Source organism: Acomys minous (genome assembly GCF_964271855.1).
Source record: "Acomys minous genome assembly, chromosome: 17".
NCBI lineage: Eukaryota > Metazoa > Chordata > Mammalia > Rodentia > Muridae > Acomys > Acomys minous.
In genome coordinates, this window is record NC_140500.1 from 36314589 (window position 1) to 36328792 (window position 14204).

Below are 14204 nucleotides of genomic sequence, written 5' to 3' on the forward strand. Positions count from 1 at the left end.
GCTCTACAGACTTGTCTATAGGCATTTTGATGGAAACACTTTCTCAACTAAGATTCCCTCTTCCACTGGGCATGGTGGTGCATGCCTTTAATCCCAGAACTTGATAGGCAGAGGCAGAGGCAGGCAGATCTCTGAGTTCAAGACCAGCCTGGTCTACAGAACCAGTTCCAGGACAGCCAGGGCTACATAGAGAAACTCTGTTGTGAAAAACCAAAAATAAATAAATAAATAAAAAAGATTCCTTCTTCCCAGATGACCCAAGTTTGTGTCAAGTTGACATAAAAATAGCCAGCACACTATGTAACCAATCTGCCCACAACACTATATCTCCAGACTTGCACACAGGCTTTTGTGTAGATATATATTTTTATTTCTCTTGGTTAAATTGTTGGAAGTGGGATTTTGGGATAACAAGGTGTGTTTACTTTTTTAGAGTCCGCTAAACTTTTTCAAAATGGTTGTACCATTTTCCTACCAGTAGTTGTAAGAATTCCAGTTTACATAGTAGGAGAGGACACCGAACAATGACTTCTACTCAACCTCCAGGTCTGTTGGCTACTTTTAGACTTTTAGGATTAGCAGAAATTCTAAAACGTTTGTTTTACCCAGTTGGGAGGGAAATGTGACTCAGTTATTTATACATAGTTCACAAGCAAATGAGATATGATATGTTGTTCCCCTCTTTTCCTGTGGGGCTGATGACGACCAGCCCACTGAGGCAAGAGGGGCAGAAGACGAGATTCAGCCTGGAAGGCCATAAGCATGACTGATGGAGATCAAACACTCCGGGAACCACTTCAGGAGCTAGGTCAACGTTACTCAGGGAGAACAAAGGCTATACAGCCCTTGGGGAGTGGGTGGGGGGCTTCCAGGATAGGTGTTCATAGTTGGTTGAAATCAGGCAGTTTTAGGATGCTTATTTTATATTTGGCAGCACGCTCCAATCCTGAGTGGGAACACAGTACCTAATTATCCTATAGGTGCAGGGAGGGGCGAGCTTGCAGGGAGCTTTGAGTGTGATTAGGGGCATCTATGTCTAAAGACACTGTCCAGATGGAGTCAGGCAGAGAGCTGGAGGCCCTGCTGGGGAGAGAGAGTCCTGCACCTAACGCACTGAGCTCAGAATGGCTATCCAGACAGGGAGGGTGGACTGCATCCTCAAACAGCAGGGTCCTTCCAACATAACTCGTTATACCTACCACAGATGGCCCCAATTTCTTCATGCTACCTAAGGGGTGCTCTGTTTAGGAACTGACTCAATCTAACATGAGCAAGTGGGGTGCTGCCTTTAGGGGTTCCTGGATGAGGGCTGGTGTGGCAGCGAGCATCTGGAGATACTGGGGGGGATGTGTCTGCATCCGCACATTCACAGAGGCTACTCTAAATCACAGTCCCATCTCTTTTCTTAAGAAAGGAGACTGAGGAGTAGGCCTTTGCTTGTTGGGCGGGATCAGCTTATTTTATGGTTTTGAGCTCTAAAGACGGAGGCATTCTGAGTAACGATTGGCTATCTGGTAGCAGCTGCTGGAGCCTTGCTTCTGTATGCTTCTCTTTTGGGATGACTGACATATTCCTTCCTTCATGAAATCTTCCTCCTTGGATTTGACTCCAAGATTCTAAAGTAGATCAAGGGAAGACTGTGCCTGATCCCAGTGATAAGGAAACAAACTGGTGCCACCCTTATCCCTAAAATGCTTTCAATTTAGAGGTGGGGAAATAGCTCATTTGGTAAAGTGATTGCCCCATAGAGCATGGGAATCTGAGTTTAACCACATAACCTAAGCTGCTGCTGCTGCTTCCTCCTTCTCTTTCTCCCCTCCTCCTCCTCCTTCTTCTAAAAAAAAAAAAAAAAAAAAAAAAAAGAAAGAAAGAAAAAAAAGAAAAAGAAAAAAGCCAGGCACAGTAGTACATGCTTGTGTTCTCACTGAGCACCGGGGAGCCAGCAACAGGAAGATCCTGGCTCACTGGATAGCCAACGTAACCTATTTCTAGACCAGAGAGAGACCCTGTACAAGAAATAAAAATGTTGGATGACATTCAAGGACTGACACCTGAGGATGCCCTCTGGTCTCCACATACACATGCACAGAAGAGCATGTGTAGCCCCACACATGTGTGCACCTGTGCAGTGTGTATTCACACACAAACAACAATGAAAAAAAAATCCCCAGACCTTCTGGTTTCCTCCCAGACAGGTAGGCAGGAGGGGTGGAGGGCTGGGGCCTGAGCTGGGCTATGCCTTGCACACTGATTATAGTCTGTGGAGCCAGGGGTTGGCTTTGGATACCAGGTCCAGAGTTCTGTTAAGTAAAATCCAGTTCATCTTTCTAATGTGTCTTTTGTGAGACAGCTCAAAGCAAAGACTTTTGGTTTTGTGTTACAGTTATTGGACAAGATGGTGGGCAAATACAAACAGCCCCTCAAAGGTTGAGAACTTGTTATTCCAGTGGCCAGGAAAGAAGGGGAGGGAGCTCTGATTCTGTTCTCATGGGGTTCCTGTCCCTTGTTCTCTTCCTCAACATAGGCCCATTTTTTACACTCCCCCCCACCCCCCATCCCGGTCAAGGACACTGAAGGAAGGAGAGCCATGGCCACATTTCGAGTGGAGTAAGAGATGGTGAGAAGGAAGAGAAAACTGAATAGGAGTCAGGGTTTAGCATCTAAAGCGGGAAGGCTCACCTCGAGAATGCGAACACCTTTGTTAGACTCCTTGAAATTGTTAAGGAGAGTTCTGGGTCTCCACAGTTATACATAATATAGCATAGAATTTATATTTAAATGTTAAGTAAAATTGAGGACAATTGAGATGCAAGAGAAACTATCATAACAGGGCTGGAGGTTCAAGTGATAATTGAAATGAGACTACTTCATAAACTAAAGAAATCCATGATCCCAGACGTTGAGTATCTTCAGATATCTTTCAAAATAAGAATTCAGATTTTAAATTCAACACTGATCACAAATATGAGAGCGATTATCCGGAAGTTGGGAGCTGTATGACTAAGTTGTTTTTTTTTTTTTAATGAATTATTCAGTTCAAACTGATAGTTACAACATAGTTAAAATAAAAATGACTGGATGTGACCCAAACATGTCATGTGAAGACACAAAGATTTAAGATTCACAGTAACAACACCAGAGCACTTTACTGGGAACAGAAAGTAGCTTGGTTGCGCAATACTTAGCTGAGATTGTGGGTAGTGTGTGAAGAAATGTCAGGCACAAGAAATGGGGAATACGGATGAAGCGTACAAAGCAGACACTTGCTGTATAGCATCCTCGTGCTCATTACCACCTTTGGGAGGAAGCAGAGAGAGTGGGGAGAATTAAAAACTGAAATGACGTACTGGGTGTGGTGGTGCACGTCTTTAATGCCAGCACTCTGGAGGCAGTGGCAGGTGGATCTTTGTGAGTTCAAGGCCAGCCTGGTCTACAAAGCAAGCAAGTCTAGGACAGCCAGGGCTCTTATCAGAGAAACCCTGTCTCAAAAAACCTAAAACAAACGAACAAACAAAATCTAACTCTCTCAGTTGAGCTGGCACAAAGATTCCCGTTGTCAAGGACCCTGTTTTTTTTTTTATTCCATTGTGTAGCCATGTGGAGTTCAGACAAACTTAAGGCTCTAAGCCAGTGGTTCTCAGCTTGTGAGTTTTGACCCCTTTGGGGGTTTGAGCGACCCTTTCATAGGGGTCACCAGACCACTGGAAAACAGATATTTGCATTATGATTCATAACAGTAACAACAATCACAGTTATGAAGTAGCAATGAAATTCTATGGTTGGGGTCACCACAACGTGAGGGAACTGTATTAAAGGGTCCCCGTCTTGTTGCCCAGCCTCAACACCAAATCTTCCAGACAGCTTCCACAGAAAGCATCTGAGGAGACTTCTGAGACACTGTAAGTGAATGACTTGAAAATGTTCAGCAGTGAGTAGGTTAACTTTCTGGATTGTGGTGCTGTATGTACTGTATTGTCTGAAGTTCCATCGACATGGGCCCAACCTCCCTCTCTCTTTTTTCTTGAGGTGATTACAAAAGTGCTGGCGAATTCTTTCCACCAGTGGTTCCTGTATACAGCACGCACTTATGTTGTGGGACTCTTTTTGTTGTTGTTCAGAATTCACCTTAGGGGTTTTCTCAAACTCTGCCTTCTTGCTCTAGTGGTTTTTAGCTTTCTTTTTTCTTTCCAGACTGGGTGGATGATGCAGTTTCACTTCTAGGTGTTAGGCTTCTCTTTCACACTGGCTTGTCATGACCTTAAAGTATTTTAGGTTGCTTCCTTGCTGACTTTTTTTTTTTTTCAAGTCATGCCTCCAGTGTTCTAGAGAACTCATTTTAGTAAATGAGTTCAGAAGTCCAGCATGAAGGAAGTCCATCCTATAATTCGAGCTTGTGTTATAAACAAGCCAGTGCTGTCTTTTTAAATTCTCCATGTTGGTAGGTTTGGGGATGTTGAGCTGAAGGCTGGCTGCGTTTCTGAGTTGGCCTTGGGATGCTACACATGGCTTCTATTGCTAGGGGTGGAAAAGTGTTTGTTATGATCGTAATTGTCTTAATTATAATTGCCGTCAGAGCTCTCTCTCCTCAGGTAATTGAGGTCTGACAGTCATTCTTAGCTAAAGCCACCCACAAAAACCACACACATGGCGTTTTACTCAAAACTCTACTTTAACCACTACTTTGTGATGCAAAATCAGTGGAATTTTGGGTACTTTCTGTAAAATCGAAATCTTTATGGGGGTTTTCCAACATCCTACTTGATTGTTAACAAGTGATCAGTGCAGTGAACAAGAGCTAAGTGGAGCTGGCTAAACCGACTTCTGGGATGAGATGGGAAGGCAGTGCGCATGAGTAATGTCATCCAGAGGGAGCTGCCTCGATTGAGTGGAGACTGACTCTCCTTTTGAAAGCTGTGGCTAAGTAAGAGGTACTGTAGGCGATTTCTAGGTGTGGAAAGCAGATACGTTAGGAGTTTACTGGTTGCTTATCTTTGCCACAGAGTTTTCGGTCTTGACACAGTATCCACATTTAGTGCTTTCTAGTTTATAGACTCTCCTATGAAAGAGATTTGAAGAGAAAGAAAGATTGGTGGGTAGTGTTTCCCGTGCAGGGCTAAGGGCAGGAAGGGGGAGACTGCTGAGATAGGTTAGCCCTGTTCTAGAAGGCAGGCAGCTCCTGACTTGGGGAGAGCTCGTACTGTCTTGCAGAAGTCAAGAGATACCTGTTTATTTTGGAGCTAAGTGCTTAGGAGTTAGTTACTCTCCCCATTGAAGGCCCCAGGCATGTGCTTTGGTAGACCGAGCACGTTGTCTTTTAAGTGAGACTCTGTCTCAAAAACCAACCAACCAACCAAACCCCCCAAACAAAACAAAACTTGATGTGGTGTGGTGGCTCGCGTTTAAGCAAATGAAGCCCTTGAGCATCGAATCGTCGTACTTAATACTTAGCCTGGCAGTGCTTTTTCATTGAGGGAGGTAATTTTGAAGGTGACCTGGATCTCAATCCCCTGATACAGGGGTACAGGGAGAGGTGGTGTGTGGAGGAGGCAGCAGAATCAGTGACCTCTCGGAGGCCCTGGGAGCGTTACCTGCAGATTCTCTTTTAGCTACAGGAGCTTTCGTGTTGACGCCCACATTCCCAGGGTAGGACCTGCTGTATATAAGGTGGGGTGACACTCCAGTTTCAATTATTTTCTGCTGAAGCTGGCAAGCTGAATGAAGATTTATATCTTTGGTGACAGGATTCAAATGAGACACGACAGACTTGTAAAAGCTGCCACCTAAACATGTCAATACAGAACTTTCCAGTGAATTGGATGGGGCTTGGGGAGACACACCGCACACTGCCAGCCACGCCATGTTGGACAGCTTGAGAGATCAAAGGCAAAGCCCGGGGGGAAAGAGTGAGTCCTTGCTGGCTGTGCAGAACTGCTGGATTGAGTACAGGTGCCATCTTGGTTTTAGACAAAAACACACGTCTCTTATAGGATTACCTTATGGTGGAAAATTTAAACTGACTGGAAAATTGATTTAAGATACCCAACTTATATAGTAGAAATGTCAGTTATGAAACTACCCATTAAGCTGGAATTTATTCCTGACTTGGTTCTCTGCGCTGGGTGGGAATTAGCCCTATTTACCAAAGCCCAGAGAAAACAGGCATCAAAAAGAACAGTCAAAGCCAGCCTTGCTTCAGCTTGTCTATATGTAGACAGAAGAATGAGCCGAGTACAAAACAAACATCATAAATGGTCTATGACAGGATCCTGATCATGGGGGCATGGACCAAAGCACATTATAATGGCTATTGATACTTTGACCACATAGGTGCCGAGTTAAAGGTCCCCATAGTAAACAGAGCGCCCTGGACCTTGTCATGGCATGCCAGGTGCCGGTGACAGCCAGGTGTCACTCAGTAACCTGGAAGAATGAATTTCGTATGCAGTTCCCTCTGACATTTGTCTTACTGTTTTCCCTCAGAACACAAACAATTGTTTATTTTCTAAAGTCAGGCCAGCATTTCCAGAATTAATCTGGGTAACCAAAGCAGTTGTAGTTTAACTCGGTCCTAATGGGAGAAAACTCTAACACTGGAATTGCTCTTAAGCCACAAGGAAGTGCCAAATGAAAGCCACCAGCCAGTCGCCATGTAGTATTCTGCATCATTTATTAAATATTTTTTATGTATGCATTTACAAACTTGACTTGCTTCAGAACTCTGCTTCCACTTCATTTTTTTAACTTTATGCAGAGATGGTCTAGGTACAAAACGAGGCAACAGGTAGAAAATGTTTCCTCTTATATACTTTGCACCCATCCATAAAAGAAATCATGTGACAAAGAAATAAAACCCAAACGTGGCTCTTTCAGAAGAACAGCATTGTCAGTGTTCAACTATGCACCCTAAGGGGGCAGCTGTGCAACTTAAGGGGACAGCTCCTACGTTTTCTTACATGGATGTGTGTGTATATATATATATATATATATATATATATGCTTAATAACTTTTTACCTTACTGTATCATGTTGGTTCAGATGTAGAGAAATCTAGAAACCATCAGCTAACTCATTTGAATATACCATGATATCAAAATTCACCAGGGAGACGACACTGATTGGCCAGGAATATGCTTTTATCCCAAACTTCATGTAAAAAGTTCCCTTTAAAAAATTCATTGACTCCTTTCAAGCTAAATGTGAGCCTCTAACATGGCTCTCTTAAAGAAATACTTTAAATGATTAATTTCGAAGCTTAAAAGTATCCTTGAACCTAAAGTTGCTGTTCTCAAAATGAATGCTGTTTGAATGGTTCACAGACCTGGAGTTATCACTAGGAAACAGGGGCACCAATGCCATTAGCAACAAGAAACAGCATCACCATAGGATAATTACAAGGTACAAAATTGCCCAGGGGCCAGAAACTCGCTATTAATATAAGTTTGGCAGCAGCATCATTTGATATTTAACCATTTATTACATAAGTATTAACATATCAGCTTCAAAGACACACACTCCCTGCAGGACACTCAGGAGTTACAAAGTTATGGTGATTGCATAATTTGTATTGCACAGTTTTATAAAAAACATAAATACTGGCTATTCTAGCTTTAAATACAAAATACATGTCATATACTTTTAAATCTATAATCTGGTTCAAGTGCAAATCAGGTACTTTCTGTAGTCCTTCCAAAAAAGGCATTTTTAATGTTTTTGGCAGGAGTGACAGGTCACCTTGCCAACAACAGAGCTAGTTACGATGCGTACATCCACACCTCTGAGAGTAGCAATCATATACATACGATACAAAACTGAGTATTTACAAATGTACTAAGCGCACATGTGACCTCAGCGGACATATCAGAACTAATGAGCCATGCCCACGCTGACAATAGTTTAGGAAGAGTGAGCATGTTCCTTCCGTTCCATTTGCTTAGGCTGGCTGCTGTGGGTTGACATTCATGTGAGGAGGATGTCCTAGAAGGCCGATTCTTTGTTTCTGCTTCCTCTGTTCTGTCATCTGGAAAGTTAAAAAGTTTCATCATTACACTCAGACACTTCCTGTGCGTCAGGTCACACACTGAACCATAGATTTACCTCTGTGGTTATGGGTTATACTGAAACCCACTTTCTACAAATAGTGTACTATCACACACACACACACACACACACACACACACACACACACACACACACACACACACACACACACCAAAAGGGGTACCTTCCTCTGCAGACAGGAATTCTGTGGCCTCATCATGCAGGGTGACATTCAGGAGTACTGCCTGCTGCTTGTTTCACAGAGAAACAAATGACAGGTGAAGCATGGGCTTCTAGGTCATTTCCGAAAGCCATTTCCAAGTGATGTAGAGACTCATTGGAAAATGGTAGCTCGCTATGATTATGACATGTCACACTATCTGGAGAAGCAGTGTTTTTAGAAGCCCTGGCTCTGACACTTTGTGCCCACATCCTTTAGGGGGACTTGGGTTCCTCTCCTCAGTGATACTGCAAGGTCAGGAAAAAGTTACCTGGTTCTTCTGGAAAGGCGAGTGGTCCTCACACCCTCCAGGCTATATGAACAGTGCTCTGGCCACCAGGGCTGTGAATAAGCACTGGCTTTTTGGGGTCCCCATGAACAAGTGCACTCACACAGCCCAAAGCAAGAGATTGGTTTGGTTTCTTGTGGCTGTTGGACTAGAATTCTCACTTTGGGTCTCTAGCCCTCTCCTGGGTACTTTAGGACTCAGTTCTCTGCAGTAAGACTTTCCTTAGCATGTCAGGACTATGACTGGAGTGCACGCTCCCAAGGTAACTAAAAGACTAGATGCATACAGTAGATGAAGTTATGTGCAAACAGCATGAGGTTTAGGGTAGAACAGTTAAAAAAAAAACAAACCCACAGACTTTGGAATCAGACAGCCATTTAACTCAGTGTAAAATGTTATTTAACTTTCGCCACTTTGTCCTTTAGCCCATGTAATGAAGGTAATTCCTGTCTGCTGGGTAGACGCTGAGGACATGTATAGATGTGTAAGTACAGTGTCACTCACAGAATGCTTAGGTTTCAGTTCTCACCTGGACTGGCTTCCTGTCCATTCCTAGCACAGTTACATGGGTTCAAGCTTAAAATGGTTATATTTTGCTTTCTCAAAGCAGATCACTTAACTGCTCCAGCCAAGAGATCCTATTTTTAGGCTCCTATGGAAATGCTTTCTTCATTATAATTGAGATGAAAAGATGTGCAAAGATTGAACTCTTTCACATGGAAGTTTTAAGTGAAGGTTTTTGTAAGGAACTGAATGAAGATATTCTAGCCAGCCTCCAGAATTTACATTCACAAGTTCATCTGAGGAAGGAGATGTTCACAGGATACATGGGATACTCTTGCTGTGATGTGATGTTGACATGCCAGTTACATGCTCTGTGTATGGCTTACAGTTCAGATAGGGTAGCTCAGGTTTGCTTACTTCAACTGCTCTCTAGACAGGCAGTCTTGTGAAGAAATCCACATACTGGTAATCTCCAGTATTTAAATGGGTTTAGAAATCTTGGCATATTCACCCTCTATGAAAGTTTACTACTTCTAAAACGTCCATACACCGCTGCTGTGAGGCCTTGCAGCTCAAAGCTGGCCCATACACCCTTCTCTTCAATGCTTTCATTAGCTGCTGGTACCAGAGAGAATCCTTTTATATGCTCTGGCCTTGTCCCTACTCAGTAAGTCAGTCAGTCTATCTGTGTCTTAAACTCATGACCTGTAGAGCTCTCTGGCTTCACCTAGAGCCATTAATGGCTTCCTCCCTCCCTCGTGGTCCTCCCTCCCTTGTGGTCCTCCCTCCCTCGTGGTCCTCCCTCCCTTGTGGTCCTAGTCTTCCTTTCCATTTGTTTCTTCCAAGCTGGTTAGGTAAATCATATTCCCTCCCTCACAGACCAGACAGGTTCACAGTGCTATAGTTAGTGGCCAATTCTTAACCCCTGATCATTTCAAGTGCCCGGTATAGGCCTATCTGATTTTTATTATTTCCATAGAATGGTTCATAAATGGTTCAGCAAAACAACCGCCCAGCAAAAACATTAAAATACAGACAAGAGGGACCACAAACAGAATCTGATATGTCAGGTCTGCTGGGGGCCTAGGGATACACATTTCTAATGAATCCCTGGCTGCCAAAGATGTTAATGGGCATGTCCATTTTGAGCATGTCTTCACATACTTCTGTGCTGCCTTTCGCTTACATGAAGCCAGGTCTTGGAGAAGATTCTGTGCAGCTGAGAATCCAGAAGCACACCATCTGACTGTGTGATCTGCATTTACCTTGCCTTGCCTTTTAGACAGGAGGAAGTCATTTAACCCAATGCTATTGGAAGAAGTGGCTATCACGTAGTAGCAACTACAAGGGAGTTACGAGCAGCAACAACAAACAAGAAAGACAAAAAGCCATAAAGCAGCTAAGGATTAAACCTGACGTAAGAGAAGCCCAGGCCAACAGTCCTGGCCACTTCATTTTTCCTCCTGTCCATGCCTGCTCTCAGAGAGCTTTTCTTTATTAGCTTCATTCAGACTTTTCACAGGGTAGCCTATCCACCTACCTTACTACAAGGCACTCACTGTGTGTTACCATCACTGTGTCAGGAAATGTAAAAAATGGTCAGAATGTGTCCTAATCGCACATAGTGTACTCTTCAGACATCCAAAGCAAAGCAAAATTGAGGACTGATAAAGGCCTCCATCAGAGTCAGACCTAAGGTCACTGAGTCATGTAAAATGTCCTAGTTGTAGAACATTAAAGGTTTTTAGAACGTCCACTTAGCTGAAGATGGAGAGTTGAGGCTGTGCTGTGCTTCACAGCAATACAAACGGAAAAGCTACCTTGAATGTCTCTGTGCTGTCTTTTGCGTCTCACTAATAGCTTTATAAATAAGACGGAAGTAACATCAGAAAGACCTTGTATGAGAACACTGGACACAGCGCGGAACATCATGAGGTGGTTAAAATCTGGCACAGAGGCTCACAACAGATCTTAATATTCTCTGAACAGCTTCCGGTTACACGTAGAGAAACATCCTGGCTCCTGAGATTCCGAACAGCCAGTGATATCTAGTAACCGGAACTTCTTCCCTTGGCTTCTGTGGAGTCAGTCAGCTTAAATGATGAACCCCAAATGCTTAGAAGAAAAACAAAGGAAAAGAAAGAAAACAACCCCAAACAAGCCCCCAGCACAGCATCTGCTAAATACAATTACATTGCTGATGTATTATTATCGTTCAGACCCTTGGCGGAATCCCCTTAATATGTTAAATCCTTTCTGACTGACAAACTCTTTCTCGGGCCCTGAACCCAGCACGGAAGAACCCTGAGAAGAGGGGGAGGCAGTCAATGACTGCAGTCGTTCCCTGAAGAAGCTCACTATGGAGAAATCATCACACCCCTTTGTCCACTGCCACAGAAGCCAGCTGAGACCTCTGTAGCATACTGTGTTCAAGTGTAATTCACCTGCTTGTAAGTCTTGCTGGGGAGACAGCTAGTTCTAGGAGGCAGACGCTAGGTCCTCTTTGCCTTGGGGTCCTGATAGCTCTGTGTGTGGTGAACACGTGGCTCTTATGTGCTGGCTGAAGTGAGGAGTCAGGTTAACCTGGGTGGACTGCCATTCCTTCAGCATGCCATGCGCTGTCATGCATTTGCTCATGCTACTTCCTCTCCCGGAAGGCCCCTACTGTAGTTCTCTGCCAGCCCAGAAGCCACCTACTTGTATGATTCAGAAGCTACACTCATCTCACCCTAAGCTACTGTTGGGCCAGCCTCCTCCATGTTGCACGGACTCCACTCACTTCTTCTCTGTTTCTAAACATGGGGCCCTAGAAGGCAGATGTCTTGGCTCTCTTTCATGAAAAAGGCAACATGCTAATAATATAATTTAGATGTTCAAGCACTTCTTACATTCCTAGCATAACAGATAAGGGTGGCTGTCCTATAGGAAGCCAGTCACATTTTCAAGAAAATTAACCTTTTGCTTAGTATTTGCTCTTTTGCATTATGAAGGAAACATGCAAAAAAAAAATTATGAAGTTCTTACATTAGTCTTCCTCCTTGGAATAAGGATGTAAGAGAATCACATTTAGTGTTCAGAATCTCTTGGGAGGGGAAATTTGGAGATGAGATGCATCGTTAACACCTAGAATAGCAATCCTAAGCAACCGGTCTCAGCGGACTGAACACCTGACAGCGCTAATCACATTTTCACTAATCTCCTCACAAGGACTTCTCCCCCGTTGCTAGTTTAGAAAAACAAAATAAGCACCGTGGAGAGTGAAACCTAACGTCATTCATACTTAAATGACTATCGCTCCATTGCTTGTTTCTGGGTCAGAACATCGACAAAATAGCTAAGGGATGAAGCAATTTTTGGGTTTCCCCATGAATGGCAGTCTTTCATGGTCGTAGTAAAAATGTCTATGACAGAGTTTCTTGTTCTTGAATCATCTGTGAGGCTTTTGGGCTTTAGTCCATTTTGTTGCCTTTTGTGGGCAGGAATTCTTGCATTGACCAAAATCAGACCCATAACATGCCACTATGAGTTCTTATACACAACAGCTTAAAAATGCCTACAATTCTCCTAACACCAAACTTAATTACACTCTAACCTACTCAGGTTGGTGCTGAGATGACACAGCAAAGGTTTGGTAGACGGCAGATGAAGGAAGCAATCTCTACAATCTCTACCTCCTTTGGAGTGAAACAACCCTGCTCTTGCCCCCAAAGCAACTGGGTTTTTTTTTCTCCCTATATTTCTTATCGCCCTGAAACTTCAGCAGTTCAATCCTGGTAAAAGAACTTCAAAATGTGTTACTTCCTTTCCATGCTTCTTTGTAGCCTATAACACTTTCCAAGAAAAAAAATTTTCATTTTCAGAATCACTCACAGGGACGGGCTTTCTAAAGGGTGGTTCCAACTGCCAACCTGAGAACTGAAAAAGAAAATGTAGGAAGGGCTAGGAATTGAACAGTTGAAACCACTCAGGGTCTAAGGGGACTTCATGAACTTTAGTCTGTTTAGTCAAATGTCAGTTCAATAGGAACAGCTCTACCCTGGCCTGAGTTTATACAAGCCCCTTTAGGCTCAGCTATGCATACATCTTTAGTGTCATGAAATAGGATTCTTAAATGCAAATGAAAAGACATTTTAAAAGTTGATCACAGAAGGCAAGCTGAAGACAAAACAGAACAAAGAAACTCAAAACAAAACCACTCAAGACGTCAAAAGTAGGCCGCCACTCGGGGTGAGGGCTTCACACCCTCGTGCTGTGATACACAGTGCGGTAGATTTCCTAAGAGCCCTCTGTGTTCCTTGACATCTTCATCAAGAAAACAGGGAACTGGAAAGATGGCCCGCTGCTTTCCTGAGTATCTCCCTACACCCGCCATTCCTGCTGTCTTTCCTCAGCCCAGCTCATACTGTAGACAAGGTCACTGGCCTGTGAAGTGAGGCTTGAAGCAGCTGCGGAATCGCTCACTGTGACCCCCGGGGAGATGACAGACTGAGCACTGTGTGGACAGGGCCTTTCCACAGAGCCGGAAGGGAAGGGCTGCCTTGATTTTACTACCACACAACACTAAAACACATAACAGTTTTGTTTCAGACATATCTTAAGAAACCCTGTGGTAAACTGGAAGTACCCAATTGTTCACATCAACAGAGCACACCCCTATGGAGCTTCCAAGGATGATAATAGGAGATAGTCATGAGGAAATGAGAGGAGAGTTAGAGGTTCTGCAGAGCTAGGAGGCCTCAGAAGGAGCAGTTCTGATACCCCGGACATGAAGTACAGATGAATGCTCTGAAAAATGGCGCAACATCACCCTTAGCGGCTAGGTTGACGTGTCTTCGATCAGAGTCTGAGATTTGGTTTTTGTACCAAATTTAAAACATTTGATTGGACTGAGCCTCTTGATGCCACAGCTACCTCAGTGGGAGAAGATAGCTTGCTAGGGCTGTGAAGTTCATCAGCCCCTGGGGAGTGGGAGTGGGGGTCAGGGTGGGGGACAGAGGCAGACACAGCCATTAGTGTATTCATGAGTCAGCTTGGTCCAGTAAAACATCCATTAGCTGTCTCACAGCAGGATGGGCAGTTACGAAGCAAAGTAATCTAGTTAGACCTTTATTAGTTTACTTATTTAGGTTATTTTTCATTCAGGTGGTTGCCAAG

At 43.7% G+C, this 14204-nt stretch overlaps 1 protein-coding gene across 15 annotated transcripts in view; it reads right to left on the minus strand.

Moving 5' to 3' along the window:
• Positions 1-6650: 6650 nt before the first annotated feature.
• ITPR1 (inositol 1,4,5-trisphosphate receptor type 1) overlaps positions 6651-14204 on the minus strand; it is a 357780-nt gene continuing 350226 nt past the window's right edge. For all 15 annotated transcript variants that reach the window (XM_084765480.1, XM_084765471.1, XM_084765479.1 and 12 more), the window contains one exon: positions 6651-8017. In XM_084765480.1, coding sequence (XP_084621606.1) covers positions 7931-8017 — 87 coding nt within the window. In that variant the 3' untranslated portion in view covers positions 6651-7930. The remainder of the gene's footprint in view (positions 8018-14204) is intronic.